At 35.4% G+C, this 18,775-nt stretch overlaps 2 protein-coding genes across 2 annotated transcripts; both read left to right on the top strand.

Moving 5' to 3' along the window:
• Positions 1–15: 15 nt before the first annotated feature.
• LOC102806383 (peroxidasin homolog) lies at positions 16–10,816 on the top strand. The gene is made up of 6 exons (XM_085498891.1): positions 16–55; positions 811–1,140; positions 2,175–2,462; positions 7,746–8,045; positions 8,919–9,242; positions 10,464–10,816. Exons 1-6 carry the CDS (start codon positions 16–18, stop codon positions 10,814–10,816), a joined length of 1,635 nt encoding a protein of 544 aa, XP_085355017.1.
• A 119-nt stretch (positions 10,817–10,935) lies between these two features.
• LOC144345379 (uncharacterized) lies at positions 10,936–18,419 on the top strand. The gene is made up of 6 exons (XM_085499304.1): positions 10,936–11,341; positions 11,603–11,860; positions 12,187–12,320; positions 17,775–17,861; positions 17,962–18,054; positions 18,165–18,419. Exons 1-6 carry the CDS (start codon positions 11,029–11,031, stop codon positions 18,183–18,185), a joined length of 906 nt encoding a protein of 301 aa, XP_085355430.1. The 5' UTR covers positions 10,936–11,028; the 3' UTR covers positions 18,186–18,419.
• The last annotated feature ends 356 nt before the right edge of the window (positions 18,420–18,775 follow it).

Raw genomic sequence — 18,775 nt, 5'->3', positions numbered from 1 at the left:
AGCAGACAAACCACCATGTTTATTACAAGTGTTATTCTACTAGCTATCCTTACAAGTAAGTATACATTTATTGAACTCGTAGCCTTCATATAATTGTGTAAAATATTATATTGAAGTAACAACAAGCAAGTCCACAATAAAGGAGTAAATATATTCACATAACCATTGATTGGTTTCACATTCGGCAATGTGCCATGATCGTATTTCGGACTGGGACGTAAAATTGTCGGTATGTGCACTGTTCCTCTTTCCAGTGCACGTGAGGGATCCAGTTGTTCATGTCGCAATAAGTAGCGTATGTTTGTGTGTTTGATTTATGTAATCCCCTATTTCTTATTCTGTAAATGCGCCCTGCTCCTGATTACAAGAAATGATAGTACGAGATACATACTGGCTAAGTAAACGCTAATAACCTAATTAGAATATTTAGTATTTCACCAGGGATTTTCTGCTTTGCAGTTTGATTACCATTTGTGCAATACCAGAGCACAGCCTGTGGAGCAATTACTCCTTGAAATATTTGCGTTGAAAGGCAACGGTTTTTACTGCGCAAACACCGACGACTTCATGAGTTCAAATTCCTGTTTCTGCGGTTTTATTATTAAATATCAATATCACACCGAATTTCGCGATAACTATGAATAAGTGACTGATGAATAACTATAATACTAGTGCATACTTCCTGGATACTGTATATATGTTATTTTGTTTCTGATCTAAACAAACAAAATCACGTGTTGGAAAGCCCAATTGTGTACCAATGTTGAATTATATGAAAATGTACTGTTTTTGTCAAAAACAAACTTACAGCAACTCGAGCTGGAACTACTATTACTGTACCTGGTTCACCTATCACTACTCTCGAGACCACAACAACAATATTGGAATGTACATATACTACAACTGGTGTGTATATATCTACTACATGGTTTAAAGGAAGTACTACAAGTGATCGTGTTGCAGTTATACTAAAACAGAGTGGAATAATTTACTATCAGCCTGGATTCACAAGACATGGTATTCAAGACCAAGCTAGTCTAGTTATAAATAATACACAGTTGAGTGATGCTGACAAATATTGGTGTCTGATAACTGCAATAGGTGGCAGTGAAGAGGAATCAATCACACTTACAGTAACAGGTGAGTTTATAAATGTTAAATTGAACATTGTAGAAGCAATACGAGACACAGTCATCGTTGATACGTGTTCAAACTGACTTTGCAGTGTATTTCGTGTCATGTTCTTGTCTCATGAAAACGATAATTGGTGTTTGATTGCTGTGCACTAGGGCTAAAGCAAAGATACACTACTTCGTTATGACAACGTACTTGCTAAGCAGTAATAACGAGACAAGTCGCAATAATGAGATACTACCTCGTTTTAATGAGTTATTAGGTATGAATGTATAGTAACTATTAGTCATGAAGCTTTGTCGGCAAAAAATGTGTCTACTATGTATGTTGTTATTCTCGCTGTAAATGTTTCTATCAAAATGTAAAATATACAAATGTGAAGGTATTGTTTTTATTTACTGACCCAATGTTCACAGTGGACAATTTTAAAATTGCTTCTTAAAACACTGGTGTGGGCTGTCGAAGTCTTGTACGTTATATAGCGATATAGATGTGTGATAAAATCACGAGTAACTTGAACGGTTACCCAAATTTTCCCACATGTATATACTAATCGACATACTTTTACATGGCAGTCCATTTATGCGATTATTTGTCTCGATTATTTTAAAGATAACGACGTAAATAGAACGATGTAATACATCTAGATTTGAATATGCTGTTTGTGCGGATAAATATGTCATCACAAATATTTCAGACCCCAAATTATTACAAATGTAAGGAGCACAATCAAGTGAATAATTTCACCTTTCGATCGTCATGCTATAACCTTACCATATGTTTCAGGGAGCTAAATTTGGCAATTTTGACTTGTCAGTTTTCACGTGAATTGTATAGAAAATTAATTGAAATCTGTTGTACGCTCAAACAGCAACAGTATTCCCTGTGATATACTGGAAAACCAGTGTCAGTTGTCAGTCATCTTGAACTTGTAAATTTACGGGAATGTTCTTTCTTGATCAATGTATAGGAATTAAAATGTAGTCGGCAAAATATAATTGAACTACGTGTATGTTGTTGTTTGTATACTTTTTAAACAGCTGCAACACCACCATCTGAGCCTACAATAGCTGTCACAGGTGGTAATCCATCCAATGTGGGAAGTTTAGTCAGATTGAAATGTACATCAAATGGTACTCCCACACCGATTTACACCTGGCTGAGAGACAACCTGCCCCTACCAGCTCTGATTAGATATCAACTCAATAGTGACAACAGTAGATTAACTATTGACCCAACTGACAAAGATGACAATGGTAAAACATTTACATGTCAAGTGACTAACGGTATAGGAAGTAAAGATGAAGACATAACACTTAGTATACAATGTAAGTGATTTAGTAAACATCTAATTTCTCAATATATATTTTCTCCACAAACGAGTGCTAACTGAAAACCATATTACCTGTAAGATAAGGTGTGGATATTTACACTGTTTTATTTGGACAAAGTCATTTCTGTGCGTATATTCATACTTTTATCTCAGACATGCCTGGACAGATATTACATTCAACTTCGGCCGTCATTTTGTATTAAATAATGCTGTCCGGGGTCAGGGAGATATGCCAGGACCAATCCCGTTCAGTGTTTACTTATAGAACAATTATTAAAACAATTATTAGAACAATTATTAGAACTAATTATTATTGCCGGAATCATGCTATTACGCAGTTAGAGGGGAGCTCTCAATACCTGTGTCGCCATCCTTGACGTCAATTGTAATTTTAGCTACGTATAATCATAAAATATCCGCCAAAATATATGTTTTATATATGTATAGTGATTGCACGTTCACCGCTTCGAAATACATATCATGTGACATATAATGACAGTATACACATTACAATATAATCTTAATTTCAAGAAATATTGGCACAATGTTTCATGACTTGGTTTATATATAATTACCATGTATTGGTGACAGTGACAGTTACATCCATATTAACACAATACTGTGATTTGATTCGATGTACTTGCAAATACGATAAAGAGGGTAATAATAATAAAAAATCATGTATACGTTTTTAACATGCGTTCTTTATTGACAATTTTTGTCAGGTTTGATATAATAGTTTTTCTGGAAATGCTGGAAATGTTTGTGTCGGGGAATAGTTCTAGGACTTATTCAAGTCATAAGACCTGACCCCTATGGTCAAAATGATTAGATCGTATTGAGGAAATACAAAATGAATTCGCGGTAGTCAATTATATATCTGCTATTTGTTTTAATAATAATAAAACACTTTCTGTTCATTGGTTAGTGTCTGATTCAATTTTTCTCCATAGAATTATCAAACGTGTGTACAGCCGTTAATAAGATACTACACGTTCGGGGTCAGGGGTTAAAATTTGTTCAGGACATGACAAATTGCACTGTAATGTAAGTTGGTGGACGTTATTCTTGTTTAATGCCGCGACGCCATATAATCAAACCACACAATGACATAGCATTTTTCCATATAAATGTCTGCTATATGTATTTAGTATCATGACAATTGACAATTGACAGTGGCCCTTATTCAATTGAGCCGGAAAACCCTCCGATGTCTTAAATTTGCGCTTACAAGCAACAATTACTGCGTTAGTTTTCAGCCATCACAAACTGAGAGATGAATTTGTTCTAGTCAAAATTTTGAAACCGATAAAAATTACTGCACTCATTTAATAAATCTGTTATTGCAGTGTCACTCATGACATACCCCTCTCTTTAAATATATATGTATATATATATTTGTGGATAACTATAGTTACTTATAGTTCTTCCAGCATGGCTAGTAAGTGACATTGACATTAGTTAAATTGCATGATTGCATTAGAATTTTGATATGTTAGATACTGATATTCTTTTTATTCAAACAAGCAAATAAACTCACTGGAATGTATTTAAAGGGGAACCGATACTATAAATAAGGGTCAAGATGGCCACCGTATTAGTATGCTAATCCGAACGAAGCCGCTAACATCGTGGCGGGAGCTCCGTGAAATGTGCCATTTACTATGTTTAGAGATCAAGCTGTGGTTCCAAATACATATCCAAGGGGGCATGCATATGTACGCTAGCGATTACACTCATCTGGCTGAGCTTTTGATGTATAAATGTTGTTATTTTCGGGTGAAACCTGCCACGGCAAGTGAAAACCACGAGTATAAAATGGTGGCTGATGTATGCAAAATCCCTGTCAATCACAGTTTGAGTAAACGAAAATGTAAATCCCCTAGATGTTTATTCAATCTACAAAGCTTGTTGGTTTACAAACAGCATTATCGTTACGTAGTTTTTCTATGTCTAACCATCGGTAACACTGGGACATGACGATGGAAGACAGTAAACAATGTCAATAACATTAGGTTACGGGCTTTCGGATATCCATTGCAATGAATTGAATGTAGAAGTAGAAATCATTCACGTGGTTTTAATTTCCCAAAAGCGCGAAAATAAAACCACGCAAAAATGTCATGTTGGAATGTAAACACAATACCCAAGTCAAAACAACACTCACTCCTGACCCACAATCTTACGAATTTTACCGTACTCATTGGCGCCTATTCAAGACTACGATTTTTATCGTGGTTAGCGTGAATGGGTAAAGCTTCGCTTCGACAATGAGCTGTTATCACCGTAACAATTTTAAATTAGTCTTCAAATGGTCAGTTTATCATCGAAAACAACTAATGTTTCGATTTAAAAAAAAAAACCTGCCGTCTTCCCATCAAAACCAGAGGTAAAAGATCATGCTGGAACATCGGCAAATCTCCTCCGTTATGGTAATTTGAACACGTTGGCATCACCGATTATTTTGATTGGGTGATTAGCGATTTGACCTATAAGATGTCGAGCATTTGCATGCGACCAGAATCATTCGCTTACGATGAAACTAAATTGAAATTTACTTGCATTTCAGAACAATTCAACGAGTTTACTTTTTGTACTTTATTAATAATCACTACCGAGTAAAAAATAATAATTTTTAAACGTAGCATGGCCGGATTGCGCTACCGTGATTATTTGCTACTAAGCAATGCGGTGTTCGTTTTTTTTAAAAGGCCAGAACGATGTTGGTTACTATTATGTGGACATTTTTCTTTTGATCGTACGGCAAAGACTTTTCTAAGGGATGAAACTTTGTGTATAACTTTCTAGACAGTCTGGAAAAAGGAAGGGGAACAGTGAATAATTGTCAGACTGCAATGAGCTGCAAATGGTAGTTGTGTAATACTGATAGGCGTGTAGGAAATAACCGTTCTGTTAGAGGTTCAAAGTTTCAATTCAACAAGACATTGGCCTGACTGCTTCGGATGATGTTACCCTTTGTTTTATTTTTCGCAAAATACTTCGACAGCTCAAAACCACAAAATCAGATGTTTCCATAGCACACACCACATAGTACAAGAAGTAAATACGCCATGCTTGAAAAGCACGAACATCCAGGTCTTGGCATAAGAAAATAAATCAGTTTTTGTTTCTGTATTTGACTGTCGGACGAAACGGCACCCAGACAACACGTCACTGGCAGTTCCAATTCATATCTTTTACAATAGATTGTTTTCATTCATGCGTCGCATATATGTCCAGAAAATTTAATCGAGTGTATGTGTGTATTTATACTCTATTTTTGGATTCTTATTTATAATAAATACAACGCTCCAGAATGGTCGTTAGAATTGAGTCTACGGTAAAATTGTTTTGAAAGAACGCTCTTCTCCCCCCTCACCGCTCATTTGATTTTGACTGTAAAGCCACCCCGATGTTCACCCACCAGATCACAAAAACTCAGATCTCACACGAGATTCAAGCCAGTACCATCCGTGTACATTTTGATTTTCCACGCGAGTGTCGTAAACAGGTTACAAGATAAGCCCGTGATGTCCCGGCGACTTTTCTTTACTAATGATTTTGATAACCTGTACTTATAATATACAGTTCTCACACTTGTTATATTAGCAGTCTGGAGGAGTAGTATGTATACAGAATGTGCATAGCAAGTTTCGTTTCGAGATCAGTACCCTCAATAGGCCGACGCAACGGAAACAGACAAATAAACTTGAGTCGGCGGATTTTGTTCGCGACCGTTTAGCAACAGTCTGTCGTGTGTATCTGGTGGACTGCCGCCTTTTCTAGTTGGCCATCATCACCATGAATTAGTTTCGCGTCATATTTTTCCGACGATGTATAAATTACCGAGCGCGCGATGTTTCAAATCATGGCACATGAATAGTGCTCTGTATTTGTTTGAAATTAAATTGCTATGTCAAACAAGCAAATTGTAATCCGTTCTTAGGATGTTTATATCAGTTGTTGTTTTGTGGGATTAGCGGTACAGGGGCAAAGATAAGCATTCATTTACTCAGTGGACAGAGACGGAGTTAATTACCCATGAGCACTTGGTGCAATCCAAAGGATTGAGCGGTTCCCCTTTAAGGTAGAGATACAGGTTGGGAGACATCATTTTTAAAATATAATGTTTACCCATCAAGTGATATATCATTTGAAAGAGTTTTATTTAATCTTTCCAGTTATATGGTTTACAATAATGTACAATAATGAATTGTTAGGTGAAAGCGCACTTAAAACTATGTAACTTTTGAATGCATACGTTGATTTTGATTTAAAATCACTTATTTAAAAATTCTGTTCATCAGGAACATAATGGCTTATTTATTAGTGTTTCCATTGAAAAGCTTTTACACAGTGCTCTTTGAAACTTTATTCGCACTCTATAAATCGTTCACTATTAACATAGCCGATAATTGGTAGCTCTATTTTTTCTGTTCCAGTTAAGGCAGTGAAAGATAACGAAGCCACTGACTTAGAATAGCTCTGAATAAACACAACTGAAATTTCCATTGAAAACAAATGAACCGTCTAGAATTATAAAAAACGAAAATTAGCTTCATATGTGTAAACGAAACTCATGAAAATAGTCTGAATCGTGGCACACATAACTACAGATTTTTGACAAATAGTTTGAAGATTTGTATTTTTACGCTTTGAATTGTTTTTACGCATTTTTCGTCATCGAATGTGTGTAGTTTGTTGAGTGAGCATAATAGACACGCTATATTCCATGGTGTCAACAAAGGGGCAGTCTTTATGTAAATCCAGGCGATAACCAGCTGTGCGTGTCAAAGTCCTTTGTCTGAGACTGAGGTTTGATATGTAAAACATGGCTCTGACCTCTGGGTCAAAACGTGTGCTAGTCAAAGTTTGTGTGTGTTAATAATAAAAATAGAAGAATTAATGTTGTGATCGAATCAACGAACGAATTTGAAATTATTTTACGTTGGATTGTGCAGGCACAGAAGGAAACGTACGGGTGAAAGTTGAAATGTCAATCAACGTTGACGTAAATAGCGCTGTATGCAAATTAATCCATAAAACAATAACAATAAGACACACATGTGCGTTTGTTTTGAATAATGTCTACCCATTTTTGATATGTTCCACTTATAGTAGTACTAGAATATGTAAATTTGTAAATAATAAAAATATGAAAAACGACAATTTAGCCCTCGCAACCTACATCTCTACCTCAAATAATCAGAATATTAGAAAGTAAATATTGCTTGGTATAATTATTGTATTAATTCGCCGTGTCATTATTAACATTTAGATGCCCCGGAGCAGCCATCCTGCACGTACCAGATTATAACATCAATATCTTACCTACTCAATGACGAAATGAAAATAAAATGTCAATCTACTGATGGAAACCCATTAGCGACATTACACTGGTTTCTTGGCAACAATCAGATTCAAGGTTTATCACTATCTACAAATGTCAACACAGTGACTAAGGATTACACATGGGATCTGGATAGGAATGATAATGAGAACATATATACATGTAAAGCTACTAATGTTGTACAAACTACACCATTAACATGTCAACTTGGACCATTCAATGTCCACTGTAAGTATATCTTATATACAGAATCTAAATAGAAATGATAAAAAAGTAATGTATACATGTAAAGCTACTAATGTTGTACAAACTACACCATTAACATGTCAACTTGAACCATTCAATGTCTACTGTAAGTATATCTTATATGGAATCTAAATAGAAATGATAATCAAGTAATGTATACATGTAAAGCTACTAATGTTGTACAAACTACACCATTAACATGTCAACTTGGTCCATTTTATGTCTACTCAAAGTATATATTATATACGGAATCTAAATAGAAATGATAAAAAAGTAATGTATACATGTAAAGCTGCTAATGTTGTACAAACTACACCATTAACATGTCAACTTGGTTCATTTAATGTCTACTGTAAGTATATCTTATATATGGAATCTAAATAGAAATGATAATCAAGTAATGTATACAGGTAAAGCTACTAATGTTGTACAAACTACATCATTGACATGTCAACTTTAACAATTCAATGTCTACTGTAAGTATATATTATATATGGAATCTAAATTGAAATGATAAAATAATAATGTATATATGTAAAGCTACTAATGTTGTACAAACTACACCATTAACATGTCAACTTGGTCCATTTAATGTCTACTGTAAGTATATCTTATATATGAAATCTAAATAGAAATGATGAAAAAGTAATGTATACAGGCAAAGCTACTAATGTTGTACAAACTACATCATTGACATGTCAACTTGAACCAATCAATGTCTACTGTAACTATAGCTTATATATGATTTAAATATACATATTATATAGTAGTTGTGTATTAATTCCTGTAATGTTGATGGCTTCATCATGTATTGTTAGATGTGCCAAATTGCTGAGTCCACATGTTCTTTTATAGTTCCAGCAGAGAGTGTGACATTATCTGGTATAACCAATCCTATGACGGAAGGTGAAACTAAAACACTGACTTGTACCACATCAACCAGTAATCCAGCATCTCAGATATCATGGTTAAAAGATAACAATGTATGGACTGCTAATACATATGAATCTATTATATCTGATGTTACAAGAGATGGAGATTATAATGGTAAAATAAGTGAACAACAGATGACAGTATCCATACAAGCAGAACATAACAGTAAATCATATCAATGTCAATCAAGTCATACAGACTTTACTGATCACGTGATTTCCAATGTCATTCACCTTACTGTGTATTGTAAGTAATTTTGAAATTTATTACATTTATTGTGAGAAAAAATCATACTTGTTGAAAATGCAGTCATGGTTACGTTAATTGAAAGCACAAATGTGGCCGCATGGTTCCATGGTAAGGTAATGTGTACCGTATTTTGTGAAAGTTAACCAAATCTTATTCAACAATTGTTATTTTAGGACAATTTATAGAACATAATTTCAAAATATAATTGTCTTTCTTGAAAGGATAACAAGTATAACATACGGATTAACATTCGCACTCTCCCGGTATTTTGCAATAAAAAAATTGATCATGTGGGCCATTGTGTGACAGGAAATGTTTATTTTATTTATCACTGGGAAACCTTTAACTTTATGTATAATAATTACTGCGTGTGTTAAAATTGTACATACAACAGTACGACATTTACATATATGCTGTGGCCCGCAATGTACGATGCGATCCTGAATTGACTTGAAACTAGTAGTGAAACAGAAAACGCGGCTTGCTATAAATGTAGAACATTTAGCATATAAAACGTCGTAGTTACATTCACCCAGTCATTCCGTTAATTGTTCTTGTTAACCAAGGTGTTTTATTGGAACTAAATTCGTTGTTTATTTACTGTACTAAATATTATATTCAATTATGCAAACACTTGTTTAAAAAAAGAATGTATATATTATCATGGCGCCGCGGTACAGAGCACTTACGTGTGTCTTTCACTGTGCAATTTCAATGAATACACTGTCATCTGTTGTAAAATCATCCTACATATATCTTTGTATGACCATGAAGATATTACACGACATTTCATGTGAAATTACGCCATATCAATTTTGATCTTGGTATGTTACTCTTCGTGTTGCGACACCTTATTGACTATAATTCATTCAAAAATTTCTTAAAAAATGAAACAATATAGCTGATATATAGGCTATATATTAAGTTTATACATTACCAGGGATTAAATTTAATTATTTCAATACACACTTTTACTAGCAGTTTAGAATTCATTAAATGGTCGAGTCTGCTTTAAAGAAAAAAACAACATAACATTTTTGGGACATTTCCCGAAAAAAACAACTTTGGCCTAAATAATTGTCATTGTGTGCTGGAATATGTTAATAATATCATAACTAGATGATACGTTTACTTGATTCCTGATATTCTTTAATTGTGTACAAGATTCTCAGCCTACTTGATTAGAAATGTACAGCAATAAATAATACTGTTTTCCAGATAAACCATTTGTTGTGAATGTATCAAACAATCAGTGGTCGGTTGCCAGTCAAGGAACTGTAGCCGAACTACGATGTGAGATCGAAAGCAACCCACTTTCCTCGGTAATATGGTATGGTACAAATAATCAACCAGTTAATATTGGCAGTAGAGTCAGTATTAAAACAGTGTTACATGGAACCTTACATGAAAGCATATTGACAATACAGGATACAATGCTAAGTGACTATGGTAGTTATTCCTGTTTTGCAGAAAACGATATTGGTAACACAACATTTATTATCACGTTCGACGATAAAATTAAGTATTATCATTTTTTTTATTTTTACACTTGCCATTCTATGCAAATTTAAAAGAACAGTCATTATAACTCAATGATTAATACATTGATCGCAAATATATTAAAGTAAATATTAAATCTGTTATTGTTACACCATGAATCCATGATGCAAGACACATTAGCTACAGTCTGAGTCTGTTTACATTACTGAATTAAATTTGGATAACAATCTAGAGAGCGTGTTTTGTAACTACTGCGTAACATGTTTCTATTATTACCTAATAAATGTACAATTCACACATAGGTATTCCAGATGCACCGACGTCCATTATTCCAATCACAAGGTACTATGATAGTCTGTTTGTTGTTATATATCCCGGATACAATGGTGGAGATACGAACACAACTTATTTTATACAATATCGTTCATGGATAAACGAATCTTTCTTAGAATTGAACACTGGTATCTCAGATACAATGAATACCACAACAGAAATACTTAAATTAAAACCATCAACACCATATGAATGCAGAGCTTATGCTGCCAACACAATTGGTATAGGACCATACAGTAAAAGTATTATAATCAGAACATTGGGTAAGTTGAAACCATAAGAGAAAATATTGTTAATCAAAAACGTGCTCCAATTAATAATAATAATAATACAGTAAAACTATATAAACATTATTTTAAATAGTATTTATGAAATATAAAAACAATATATGAATATGAGTAACTTGCATATTGTTATGATTGTTACTTGGTTTAATTACGAAAAATTCAAAGTAATGCAGTTTTGAATAAAGTAATGAATACAGTTGTTATAATTCAATCTTAACTAACTGTATTTATTTTTAGATGAACCAATCGTAAAACTGGATCATGTTACTGGTAAATTGAGCTGGACACGTCATGAGAACAAGAAATATACATGTGTGAAAATAGAAACACGTGACATAGATGTCACGTGGGACGTTGTAACAAACTGTGTCAAACTAGATGTACTGGAATACAAAGTAAATGATACAACTAGTGATTATAGAATTACATATTGCACTAAAGATGGGAATTGTGAAAGTTATGCATTCATTGCATTAACAATGAGTACAAGCAATGGTAATATACTATAGCATATTCCAATTTATTTGACTTGCATACAGCGCACGTTAGTAAATGTTGTCATTCATGTTAAGTGCCGTGAGTGTATACACACTAATGCAAATAGGTCGTTATTATCACTGGATCTGTTATCTGTCTTGAAATTGTTTTAATATTATATGGCTAAGTGGGTCATTAATGACAGGCGTAACTCGAAAAAGAGATACATCTGAACACAAATATTGAGTACGCATGTTCCGGCTACCGATTCTATAATAAAAACAAAACACTGAACGTAATTACAGTTAACACTGGATGTAATTATAATAATTATGACATTTCAGATTGTATCTGTGGCTCATCTAGTCTAGGTATTATAGTTGGTATACTCACAACGTTTCTGGTAACTACTTCAACTACTGTCTTGATTAGTTATGTATTACATAGACGTCGATGGAGTCAAGAAAAAACCCAATCAGTGAGTAACATGTTTAATATGAAATAATATTAAATAGTTGTTAATACTAAGAGATATGATGTCAAAATACTTAAGCAATAACCCCCCCCCCCCCGCCTAAGGCGGGTATACCACGAGATATTGCACAATTCATGACATATATGCGGCGAGTGCATATATGGAGTGAATTGTGCAATATCAAGTGGTATACCCAAATTCGGTGGGGGATTATTGCTATTATATAATACCAGTATATTGACTATTCGATAAAACTAGTAAAAAGTTTATTTTCATCTACTAAATGATCATGATTATGGCCCTTGAACATGAATATTTATAAGAATATTATGTAGTTGTACGCTGAATGCATACAAAAATGAAATGCGCAACACAGTTCAAATTGAATATAAACTATAATTTTTATTTCGCATGAAAAAGAAACGTATCCACAGTGAATAGAGCAGCGTAAACACAAAAAATTAGCATAACAAAAGATGGCCTGTCTGATCTTGTACTGACTGCGCCAACGCCTTATGAAATACAGGGTCGTGTACAGTTTGGATCATCAAAACAACGGATTTTCCACGTTTTCATTCCGGTTTTTGCACAATTTGGACTGTAATTTGCCCATCGAAAGTACAGTAGTGAATTAAACCGGTTTTGTGACTCATCATACTACTTGTAACTGTGGATATTTTACGTTCAGCGGTACTCGGCTAGACCGATGTTTGACACGCAGCGGTACGCGGTCCAGTGGTGTATCATGTACGACCGGGACGGCGACCTCAGTCCCAACATCTGACCTACATACATCTTTGGTATAACCAAAGTTTTGTGACAGTATGCCTGACAACTTTTGTCGTTGTTCTAGAGTGAGTTTGATGGTGTAAGATCGGATTCTCGCATTGTTTTTGTGATACGTCGCCTCAACTCCAGCCGAAAGAAAGACTGTGCATGTCGTCGCTCTAATACAGTGGTTGGTGTACACTCGGCACAAATCTGCAGCTTTCGAAATTACCTTCATCATCTCCTGTAATTTATTTACCCATAGTGGAGAATTACAATACCATATATCGTCGTCGAATCATGCGTTGTCCCGTGTTCTTTGAAACAGATAGCAATAACCCGGGTGCAATTTCACTGCAATTTTGTCAGCTAGAATTCGAACGCCACCACGGGACGCCGGTTGTTATTGGTGGCATACATTTTTGCCTGTAACTCGTAGTTTTTTGCATTTTGTTTGTCCTTCAGTCCCTCAATCTCATCTAGTTGGTCACCAGTTGAACTTAAAGATCATGTTTTCTTTGTTAGAGGTTCGCAATCCATTTCAAAATCACGACATGGAGAACACAGCCTTTTGGCGTTCGTGTAGGCACCTCACGGTGTTAGGGACGGTGGTTTAGGTTTGTGTGGCGAACGACAATCACCCAACGACCGACGCTAATAACTTGGATCCCGCCATTAACAAAAGCAATATTACGGTATTTTGTTTTTAATTCGGTGTTTTTTTCAATATTCTTTTTCCAAAATTCAACCACAATATTTTCCTGAAAACCAAATACTACCGGTTTTGAGGTATGTACGGGTGCATAAATACGCCAGTTGCGAGTGGTGAGATGCGAGTAGCAAGTAGAAAAATGTGTCAGTTGCGAGCGCTCGAAAGTGGCAGTTGCTAGCGCTCGAAAATGGCAGTTGCTAGCCCTAAAAATAGCAGTTGCTAGTGGCGATTTGTATGTAGTTGCGAGTGCTAGCTACCTCGGCATTGTGTGAAATAAAATTAAGTCCGATGTCCTACCCACTTGTTTTCGAGTTACATGTGTTGAAATGTAGCGAAATGTTGAATGTCTACGAGGCTACACTAAGCCAGTGCCAGCGAGTCTGGCCGCTAGATCAATCGGAACTATGTGTGGTACGTACACTAAACCACCGTCCCTCATGTGTTGAGGGACGGTGACTAAACGTAGCGAGCGAGTCGGGCCGCTAGAACTGTGTGAATAATAAAAATAACCCCTCGCCTCCGATGTCTTAGCGGCATATTTTCTTGTTGCCGACGATTTTAAGCGGACTTGTCTGAGATTGTTTGTGGAAAAAACAAAGCTTCACTCAAGAACTTTGTACTCTCGTTCCCGTAATCGCCGTTTTTTTAACCGAGAAAAATACAAAATCACTGTAAACAGTGTCATATCGTCGGTTCATTCGAAATATCACTTTGATCTTTGTTTGAGTTTTATGTACAGCGGACGGTACAATGCTCTGATTTTAAGTAACAGTGATATTTGTTAGTACATCCATGTTCTCACTAACAGTCTTATTTTGCGTTAAAGTGACTGTGGTTGAATGTCATTTTTATGTCAGAAACGAATCATTGGAATGCAATTTTATGGCGGCCCTGTTACACATTCAGAACGTACTGGTAGGTGTCATGTTCGGGAAAATATAACAGATAAAACTGATCCCATGCTAGTCCCTTGGTGTGGTATTAAACGCATCTTGGTCTGAGGTCGCGAAACAACGAGACCGACGGCATTTTATCTTAAACCAGCATGCACATTATTGATGAAGCCGCTATATTGGTCTTTATTGTTTGTCACCAGTTGACGCCTTCACAACAGAATAAAGTGGCAAGCGGTTAAATGCTGAATAAAGCTAACTCTAAACAGCACAACAATAACAAACGCGATGTGCTGTCAATCTCCGCCCACGCTTCGCCTGCAAAATTTTGCAAGAAGTGACAGACGACTCATCAAACTTTAGGAATAAACATTAAACTTCAATTGTTGCAGTAAAAATAACGCGAGGTGTCTTTGAATACAATTTATATACATACATGCATATTTATTACACATAATTTTGCTTTTGGGAGTGAACCTACCACAACGGGAAACAATCGTTCCACATTGCGTTTTTTTAATGTATGCCCTTTTTGTAATGAAATGCTTTGTCATATTAGTACAGTGTATGTAAACAAAGAATATTATTTTGACACACTTGAAGTAAAACGTCAAGGAGCGACATACTCTAAACAACGACAGTGGGTGACTTGATTACGCTTCATTGCGTTCAATATATATTTTTCGCCGGTCATTGTATTCAATCATGGTCCTACATATTTTTGTGACAACATTATTTTCTGTTAACGAGTTGAACTTGCCATATTCCATTGTATCCAGTCGATAATTATTCTCTTTCAACAACTGAAGCCGCCCACGCCCCATTGTATTTATTCGACAAGTGCTTTCTGTCAACAAGTGTGTATTCTCACACACTTGTTATATGCTTTAAAGTTTCCATTAAACCACGGAAAAAACGTGCATTATTTCATTGATATTACTGTCATCCTACCGACGACCCACTTGGACTTGGCAACATCGACGCAAATCGCACGAACTAAACGCATTTATTTATTATTCATCGTCTGTTTCTGTCCTATAGGCCACCGTCCCAGTGGTGTTGAGAGACGGTGTATAGACACAGGCGCCACGACTTGGCGATCAGGTCATGGGACTGTTATCTCTATTCTGTGAAGACATTCACATTGACCGCACGTGGACACACATTCAAGATGTGTTTTATACACCTTCGTGAGACTCCATCCGTTCGCTGATTTCGCTGTAGTTAGTTTTTTTTTCTTGTCGTCTCAAGATTATTGCAAGTTTACAATTATCAAAACGCTTACATTGTTGGTTTAACCATTTAGCTCCATGATTTAACCCCGCGTTTAACCGGATGCGTGTCACACAATTCTCGATGAATGGAGACACCGGGATTTCACACCTAGAGTCGGCTTCACCTCCATCCCAACCGACCTCGTGATTTAGACAAAACATATTGACTCAGTTCTAGTAGGAATTACATATAATTCCCTCACTTTAATACTTGAAGATGCAATTCAGAATTTCCATGTAACAGCCGAAAACCTGAACACAGTCGCCCGACCGTGAATAAAGGCAATCGATTTATAGCATGTCGGAACTATCAGCGATTTCGGGTACTGGACATCTCGACCCCCAAAAATATCGACCCATTTTTCGTTGGACATCTCGACCCACCTACACCTATAGCCAAAACAAAGTCAGCTTGAACATTCAGTTGTGATACATGTCAAAACAATCGCTGCCAGTGATATATTTCGGGAATAAAACAAAAAACAAAATAAATGCAATCAAAGGCGCCGACCACGCGCCTTGGAAATAAATAGAACACGTTGTGACAGGTACAGTCTCACCAGCCTCTTTCGTTCATGCAAACGCACAGACACGCGTGCTATTTTCGTATATTGAATATGATGGCAAGGGAAAAGAAACACCGGAAAAGACAAGTTTAAATCATGACACCACAAGAAAGCAACAATCTACCAGTGAATGTGTATTTATCAATCATCAAACTAAACATTCAATGTTATATAGTATAGTATAGTATATTTTATTTGACTCAAATTAATGAATTGGAAATACATTAACCATGGTCAATAATCATACACAACAAACACACAATAACAAGAAATACAGATATAAAGAATAAAATAAAATGTTAAAACAGATAACACTAACAACTATTAGGTATTACATTGTAAAAATTATGTTAATATACATGAAGCGGACTGTGGCGGTTATGTACTTTCGTTGTTCATTTCACAGCACGCAACCCTTGAACATTTTTTGAATTGATCCATTGCACTAGATTGCTCTCTGTAGCCGGTGTTTCAAATCAATAGATGTCGATCAACTTTGAACTAGATAGAGGTTTGCGTCGCCACATTGAGATAAGGGTCGTCTCGATGCGAAGGGTCGAGATGTCAAGGGTGTCTGTGTCGAGATGACCAATTTGGGACGAAGTGTCTTGGGTCGAGATGTCTAGAAATCGGCGATTTCAATGAATAGAGATTTAGAATATCAATACATGTCAACACTCGCCACAAGAAAATATGCCGCTAAGACATCGGAGGCGAGGACTTATTTTTATTATTTCACATAGTTCCGACTGATCTAGCGGCCAGACTCGCTCGCACTGGCTTAGTGTAGTCTCGTAGACATTCAACATTTCAACACATGTAACTTGAAAACAAGTGGGTAAGACATCGGACTTAATTTTATTTCACACAATGCCGATGTAGCTAGCACTCGCAACTACATACAAATCGCCACTAGCAACTGTTATTTTTAGCGCTAGCAACTGCCATTTTCGAGCGCTAGCAACTGCCACTTTCGAGCGCTCGCAACTGACACATTTTGCTACTTGCTACTCGCAACTCACCACTCGCAACTGGCGTATTTATGCACCCTTACATACCTCCGGTTTTATGTATTTCCGTATTAAACCTGTAGTCAATTCATGTTCAAGGGCCACTTGGTTTAGCCGTGCATTATCAGCCAATATACCATTAATTGCATATGCAAATTTTGTGTTTGGACCAATTAAATCGATGGATTAACACCATCAATATACTGGTATAATATAATAATATATATTAAACAGGCTGCCAAAGAAGATCGTGACTATACGGGACTCTCATCCATTGGAATGGAAGAAAAATACCACACCTACGAAATACCAGAAAAAAAGGTGAAGTAACAATCATGTTGAACAATTTATTATTACATTATTTTTTACATTCAATTATTTTTATCCTTATATCGTCGTTTATGTACTTGTATATTGGCAGGATGTTGACAAAGATGACGGTTATACGTCACTCAGTCATGCTACTAGAGAAAAAGAATCCGAATACGAGATGCCACTACCAAGACTAAATAAGGTATTAGTACATGTATCAGAATGCAGTTTGTAGTGAAATGAATTATTCATAATGTGCCATACTGATGCTGTAGCGATCCATGATTGAACTAGCAATTTGTTAATTTACAGAATACTCCTGGAAATGCCTGATGGAAACACATAAACCAATGAAACACCTGAAGCAGATTTTATATGAATTCATTGTTTCACTAGAGAGACCTGGTCATAATATTTATTGATCAGCCAACAAGGTAACTACAGTGATAATAAAATGGTCGTGTTCTGAAATATACTTATAACACTTACAATATATATATATATATATATAATCAATCACAAAAGTATAAAGATATATACTCACAATCATTATGTAAGTCTTCCAATTTATAGGATACATGAAGTAAATAAATGAATGTAAAACTAAATGTTATACAGCATTTTATAACACAGATTAATATAAATACAGTTGTGTTTTTATTGTTCGCTTTCGTTTTGAATTGAATTGTTATTTTTTCAGGTTGATATTCAGATTTTTTTTTAATTTGTTTGTTTTATTCTAGATATTTTTGTTTTCAAAATCTAAATTTTGTTAAGCTGGGCATATCACTAGTCAAATAAATGTACGTCATAATTCCGTGTTTTAATTTTTGAAAAATTACATTGATTTAAATGAAACAGTGTTTTCTATTACAGGCGAAGCTTATACAAAATGATGTATTCAAGTTAAGTACCGTAAAATT

This window comes from Saccoglossus kowalevskii, chromosome 5 (assembly GCF_978046115.1).
Source record: "Saccoglossus kowalevskii chromosome 5, keSacKowa6.1, whole genome shotgun sequence".
Lineage (NCBI taxonomy): Eukaryota > Metazoa > Hemichordata > Enteropneusta > Harrimaniidae > Saccoglossus > Saccoglossus kowalevskii.
This window is presented reverse-complemented; position numbering and strand designations above follow the sequence as displayed.

Coding starts and splice junctions, on each gene's coding strand:
- LOC144345379 (XM_085499304.1), top strand. CDS start 11,029: ATGTACAATTCACACATAGGTATTCCAGATGCACCGACGTCCATTATT. Junction 11,342..11,602: donor TATTATAATCAGAACATTGG/GTAAGTTGAAAC, acceptor ATTTATTTTTAG/ATGAACCAATCGTAAAACTG. Junction 11,861..12,186: donor AACAATGAGTACAAGCAATG/GTAATATACTAT, acceptor ATGACATTTCAG/ATTGTATCTGTGGCTCATCT.
- LOC102806383 (XM_085498891.1), top strand. CDS start 16: ATGTTTATTACAAGTGTTATTCTACTAGCTATCCTTACAA. Junction 1,141..2,174: donor AATCACACTTACAGTAACAG/GTGAGTTTATAA, acceptor CTTTTTAAACAG/CTGCAACACCACCATCTGAG. Junction 9,243..10,463: donor CATTCACCTTACTGTGTATT/GTAAGTAATTTT, acceptor ACTGTTTTCCAG/ATAAACCATTTGTTGTGAAT.